At 38.1% G+C, this 6921-nt stretch overlaps 1 protein-coding gene across 5 annotated transcripts in view; it reads right to left on the bottom strand.

Annotated features, from left to right (window-relative positions):
• The window catches only part of LPIN1 (lipin 1), a 78619-nt gene that overhangs the window by 30731 nt on the left and 40967 nt on the right, over positions 1-6921 (bottom strand). For 3 of the 5 annotated variants that reach the window (XM_085218030.1, XM_085218031.1, XM_085218033.1), the window contains 3 exons: positions 5894-6228; positions 5386-5505; positions 4330-4437 (listed from right to left, as the gene is read on the bottom strand). In XM_085218030.1, coding sequence (XP_085074156.1) covers positions 4330-4437; positions 5386-5505; positions 5894-6228 — 563 coding nt within the window. The remainder of the gene's footprint in view (positions 1-4329; positions 4438-5385; positions 5506-5893; positions 6229-6921) is intronic. The other 2 variants (XM_085218032.1, XM_085218034.1) reach the window with 1 other exon arrangement.

Below are 6921 nucleotides of genomic sequence, written 5' to 3'. Positions count from 1 at the left end.
CCATATACATGTTTATAAGGAAAACAGCAGGAGTAGCACACAAAGAAGTGGAGTGATCCCAGCAGAAAAATACTTAACTCTTTGTTTTGCTGTACTCGAATATAAAATCATTTATTTATCAGGAGATTATGAGTTTGGCAGCACATTTTTTAATGTGAAGTCAAGTTAGTCCTTAATAAATGATGCACTGATTTCAAAGGTAAAAGGAAAAATCGTAATTATCTACTCTGCCTTCCTGCATGATCCAACTTCTAGAATTTCACCCTAAAAATCTCTGAGGAAAGCCCATTATTTTTTGAGCCAGAGAATTTATGGCTGTTTGAGCAGTCATTGGTATATTCATTCAATCTTGATTCACAAACCACAAGAGAAAAATAATCCACAACATTCATAGATCAAAGGTTCAAAGCTGAGTTATCATCACTATTAAAAAGCTTTCTACATTGGTCCAAATTCTTCATGTTTGATTTTTTTTTTTTAAACCCCCTTCTAAATAAACGGAATCCAAATGAATATCCAAAATAGCTTTGCTCTTCCAACACAGGGCAGTTTTGTAGAGCATGGTGGGGAACTCACTTGTTACAGGCAAATAATTACTATACACTTACACAAAACAGCTTTGAAAGACTTGTGAACTTCAGTCCCGAATATTATCAACTGTATCTACATTATTGCTTGTTTTTAGCTCTGCTGCACTAGGACATATCTTGAATATGAAAAATGAACACTCTTCAGCTACAAATGATTAAACTACTGAGTTTATAAAAGGACCAAAAAAGGTCTCCAAGTGATGTCCAAAAATTTCAAATACTCATTAGTCCATCTGACAGATGAAGGAATTAATGAAATATGTTGTAAAAGGCAACTTCAAGCTCCGAGGATTTAAGAAATGCCTGGTGGCATTTTCAACATTTTTCACTCTCCCACTAGCAAATTTGTAGAACTGGCAATACACATCTAGGGCCCACTGAAAGTTTACATGTTAGGAACCTGGACACTTCAGAAAGTCTTAGCCAACAATGATGCTTCTACTGCAACTTCAAGCTTCAAAAATCTAACTTCAAGGAAGCATTATCACCACACTAATCAGTGTATTATAAACACTTTAACTTTCAAAACACCTACTCTACTTCAAAAAAGCCTTCTGTCCAGGCTTTGGGGTGTATTCAGCTCAAGCTCCCTCCTTATTCAGCCAGACAGCTGAAGAGAATACAGGCATTAATTCAGTTTGGGCTAGCAACTGCATTTTGCAGTGAGAATACAGACCAAGGAGTGCAGCAGAGGGGCCTTGCGTTTCCCAGAATTTTCTCTGAAAACACAGTTTTCTTACACACACACACAACTAAGTGAAGAAGAACCATGACATTTATTCCCAGACATACACATGTAGGTGCTAGAAAAAGCATACGTTAACACAGAGTTCTGCTCTGAGAAAGCTCCTGATTTAAAAGGCTACTACCCACTCTCCTAAAACAGAGCACACACCATCTCCTGAATTTTCAACACAAGTACGATTCCCATTTTATATGGAACAAATACTAACACAATCTCAGAGCAGACCATAATTATCGTTGCAATGGCATCTCAGTGTAAAAGGTTTGATATCAAATCAGAATGTAAACATATCTATAAGGCAAAGAGAATAAATTACAGTCTTGTTTATAAAAAAGAACACTAAAACATTCTTATGTTTTATATAATCTAGAATATAAACTGAGATTTTTCCAAGCCATCGAGAAACATTAGCATGGAGTTAGAGACCTTCCAGTGAGAGCTGTTTTTCTATTAGAGAGAAATATCCTTCTTCTTACTTCATATGCTATCTTGTTTAACAATTAGCAGCTACTCTCTCCCCATATAATACCCTGTTGGAACAGCAACAGTAGTTTATGTGTGCAGATGGCAATTATGCAAACTATAGTCTTCCTTGTTTACTGTCTGTTTGCATAGTTCTGCCTCCATGTATGTGACGCCAGATTTGTCTCCTTTATCTGTGCAAGGACTATTTTAGCTGCTATTTCCTTCAAAATATTGCTACCAAAGTAACATCATACTGAAGGCTAATAAAGCTCACAACCACTTTTTTTTTTTTTTTTTTTTTTTTAAAAACTCTGCTATCATAGAATCACCAAGGTTGGAAAAGAATCATCCAGTCTAACCATCCCCCTATCACCAACGTTTCCCACTAAACTATGCCCTTCAGTACATCTAAACATTTCTTGAACACCTCCAGGGTGAGCAATTCAACCACCTCCCTGAGCAGCACATGCAGCGCCTGACCACTCTTTCAGAGAAGTGTTTCCTAATGTCCAACCTCAATCTCCCCCCATGCAACTTCAGGCCATTTCCTCTAGTCCTATTGCTAGTTACAGTGGAAGAAGAGACTGAAAATACTATATGAAATTAAACCGTGGATTAGTTTTGTGCTAGGAAGGTCAATAAAGCTGAACTGCAAGATCACATAGGATTTGTAATTCAGTGATAGTAATCTAGAAGCAAATCCCTAAATAAAGGACTCCAAATGTATTTCTTACATCATCAAGACATTTGTAAGTCAGGCCGAGCTATACCTTGCCTTTCATACAATTCTTCTGTCCTCAAGTCAGGCACTGACCCAGCCCAGCTGAATTTCTACCCCCTTCTACAGATTGCTGAAGATAGTGCAGATCAAACGAGAGTTACCAGTCCTGTCAGCAATGCATAAGGGCAAACTCAACTCTATCATTTAGATAAGCATATCCAACCCACATATCTAATCCATAAACACTGAATACTGGTGTCCCAGACCTATAGATTTCTTCATACAAGCTGTGCATGTGCTGAATGTAGTCTGATGTCAAAGAATTAGGAACTTGGGCTGTGGCTAGCAGCTTTATAGCAGGAAACCACACTTATCTAAGAAATGCTTCCTACTGAAAGCAAGGAAAGCCCAAGAAAACAGCAGTGTGATCTGCAAAGAGTCCTGACTTGACTGAAGTCAAATAAACTGCAAAAAGATAGGCAGAAGGAAAGGGAGGTACCTCATTTACATTCCAGAACAACTGTTGAGAATCTCTGAACTTCCTTTTGAGTGGTCACAGTAGCATTTCTGATCTCATACAGAGGAAAGGAGTTGTAGACACAGAAAACGCCTTATCTAAACCAGTCACTACAGCACTTTAGCTGCAAGTCTCGACTGTAGGACAGCTAAACTCCAGATGAAATTTGATGGAGCCACACAGGGCACATTATTTGTTCAAGGCCCATTTGTGGGCATGCTCTACCTTCCCATGAAAAAACTGGGGAAAACATCCCTGACTACCCCTGGATTTCACACAGAGTAGCTGTTGTTATAGCTGTTTAGGCTATAAAGAGTAGATCTCCAAGCTGGGAAACCCTCAAGATTACCAGTTTTTAATACCACCTATCTAGCATAGTATCTATGTTGAGATAAGCAATGAGCAATTTAGTCTGATTCACTACTCAAAGCTTCCCCAGCGTTAAAGGAGAATCGAGACCATATTCAGACACATAGTTTGGAAGGTTTTACTTAGTTGCTGTAACATCTCTCCACTGACTGGAAAGAAAGAGCCTGGCTGCAGAACCTTGAGACACCTTGAACACAAGACATCAATAAATATCTGTATCCGCTTTCAGATTTGTAAGCAAGTCCAAGGTCAGAGGAGGCCCACGCTACAGCAAAGGCATAACCGTGGGTTTCCCAAGCTTTAGGCTCTATCTGTTGTGCTATCTTTCCTCCTAAGATGCACCCCATTCCAATCCAATGTGCAGAGAGTATTTCAAAACAAGAAGCAAGAGAAAAAGAGGTTCTGTTTTGACATTTGGCTCCTCCCATTACAAGTTCTGCTTTTTTTATTTCTCAGTTTTGAAAGCTGTGTTATGCTTTTACTTTTTCATCACCAGCAAAAGTAAATTCCTCAGGAAAAACAATGGATAGAAATGTCATTTAAATATACATTAACAGTAAAAAGACACATGGAAATGCCAGTCTTGAGAGGACTTCAAGACTTCACTCACTAAGTTCTTTCTCCTTTTTTGGGGGTATCATCTTAATCAACTTAGCTTTAAACTAGGTCTTCAGTGCCCTGATTTTATGAATACATTACCTACCCTCATTCAACGTGTGATTCAAGGCAACCTACCTCCAGTCAGTGCTCACAAAGAAGAGAGGAAGTGGTTTTCATAGTCACTTTCATTAGAAGTGTCTGGGTTAGCAATGAGTAGTTATAAATACAGTAAAGTTCATGTGCAATTAATGTGCCAAGAGCATATTAATGCATTAAAAGGATTAAAGAATAGCACAGAAAAGCGGGAGAACAACTGTTCTACCTGTCTGGAGGAGAAAAATGAGAAGACTGATGAGGACAAGAGTTAGATAGGCCACCATCTGCTGGAACAGTGAGAAGAGAGGATTGCCCTGTGCAATCTATAGGCTTACTGGACAACACAACATGTTGATAAGAAAAAAGAAATAAAACAGTGTCATTATTCACAACTAGTGCTGATTAACATAAGCTCTTTGTGGATTAGCTATGTAAATGATGAATTCACATCTAGAGTTTTCGAAACACAGAATATCGCAATCCAGAAACAAACAAAATGTACAGTACAAAAAACCACTGAGTAGGCGGGTATTGACACATATTATCACCAGCTAATCTCATTAAGCTCTACAGTCAGTGTAGAAAGTTTATTATAGAATGCAATATAAAACATATAAATTAAGCCTCTAAAATCATTTCCTTGCTTTCCTTTCTTCCATTCCTCGCCCAGAGGCAGTTCGTTAAGTTAAGAATACCATGAAGTCTTACTGATACTAACCCACTTGAAGATGTGTACAGCCACATGAACGAACACACACACACACACACACACACACACACACACACACACACACACACACAAACTTCATTCTTATTTTAATGAATGCAACTGACAACAAGTGAAAAGTTATCAATTTCTGATGGTATTTCCCAAATACCAGGAATGGACATGAACATTCATTTAAAAAAAAAAAAAAAAAAAAAAAGAGTATACTCAAAGTGCTAAAGGTTTTACATCTCTGCATTGACTGAAGTCCTTAGAAAGTGTGTGCATCAGGAAAACACATACATCCTCTTTGAATCCTCTTTGAAGTACACACATCTGTTAATACCACTGTTTGCACTTAAGTATTCTTTAGAATTTGTGGGCCTGAATTTGTATGCATGTGTTCGTTTAATCAAGGGCAGAGTTAACCTGAAATTGTTCTACAGGATCTGATTTCATTTAGCAGTTGACACCGATCATGTTTGATATCAAAATTTTCATAATACTTCATATAGCACTAGCATATAAGAAATTAATGAAAAGAGAATATCTAGGACTGTACCATCAAAAAATTACCTTTGAATAGGTGACCATTCCCCATCCGAACGTGGGTAAGATGAGGACTGGGAATAAGTAGAAACAGCAGGAGCCTTTATATCAGATACATCATCAACAAAAACATCTGGAACAAGAATCCTAGGAAAAGACATGACATTAAAAAAAAACATATTTAACTGCTCAACCATTATATACTACAGACAGCTGGGGTGGATGTAAAGGGGGGAAAAAACACCTACTGCAAAGAAGAATTGGCTTAACCTGAAGTAAAAAGACATAGAGACATGTCATCTGATTCACATCTTCTTAGTCCACAGCATGACTAAAGACTGTTCTTTTCTTTAAGTGCCATTTTCATTATTTCTGGTAGTAGTATTCCTGATAGCTTTCTAGCCAAAAGCTGTTTCTTAGACAAACATGTTTATCAGCCATGTGTACCAACTTCGAAATTACTGTCAGAAGGTACAGAACGGAACATTAACCAAGCCTTAGGTTTCCATTATAAATCTCCATTCCACTGTGATACCTTGAGTTGTCCAATGGTTCCTTTTCTTCCTCTGAGCTAATCTCTATAGGAAACATGTCTTCATCTTCTGATGTGTCTCCGATATCTTCTCTTTTTAAGCTGTCTACTTTGTGGGTAGACTTCCTCCTCTTTTTCCTCCTCTTTTTCACAGAGCTACAGACTGGAGATGTTTCATTACCAGGCTGGGATCCATGAGCTTGGGGTGGTACTTGTGAGGATACACTGTTGTCCAGGTTTCTTATCCTGTCAATTGAGTTCCTCTTCAGCTGAGCTTCCATTAAAGCAGTTCCCTCAGACAGAATGGGGGACGTAGAGAGATGATAAGGAATTACTTCCTGAGAAAGAAGAAATCCAAACCATGCAAAAAAGTTAGTTCTTCTGTCAGTCATAAATATTTAAATTTTGATATATATTTTTTTATATTAGACATTTATCCCTCAGAAAAGTAACAATGATTTGATGCCTGGAGGCTCAGCAAGATCCTATAGTACAACAGAAACTGATCTATAGCTGCATCTCCTTAGACAAGCCAAGAACAATACTCTCAACAAAACAGATCCTCTCAACATCTGATATTAGCCAATTTACAGCACGGATCTCTTCTCTTGATGCAAGATGTAAAGTAGAAATGAAACTGTTTGTTTTTTGTCCTTTTTTTTTTTTGTTTTTTTTTGTTTTTTTTTTTTTAGGTCCATATTTTGCAACAAGATCCATATATCATCTTGACCAAGTTACTAAGGTTGAGATTTAGAGTGTGTTTAACTCTCACTGATTTCAAGTGTTGGAGAGGGTCCAAAGCAGATCCACTAACATGATCAGGAGGCTGGAGCACCTCCCCTGCGAAGACAGACCGAGGGAGCTGGGCTTGTTCAGCCTAGAGAACAGAAGGCTGTGGGGTGACCTCATTGCAGCTTTTCAATACCTAAAGGGAGCCTACAAACAGGAGGGGAATCAACTCTTTGAAAGGGTTGATATCTGCAGGACAAGGGGAAATGGATTTCAGTTGAGCAAGGGAAGATTTAGGTTGG

The sequence above is a fragment of the Meleagris gallopavo genome, chromosome 2, assembly GCF_905368555.1.
Source record: "Meleagris gallopavo chromosome 2, MGAL_WU_HG_1.1, whole genome shotgun sequence".
In the NCBI taxonomy this organism is placed as follows: Eukaryota; Metazoa; Chordata; class Aves; order Galliformes; family Phasianidae; genus Meleagris; species Meleagris gallopavo.
The sequence above is the reverse complement of the archived record's forward strand: the minus strand, read 5'-3'. Positions and strand labels throughout refer to the sequence as shown.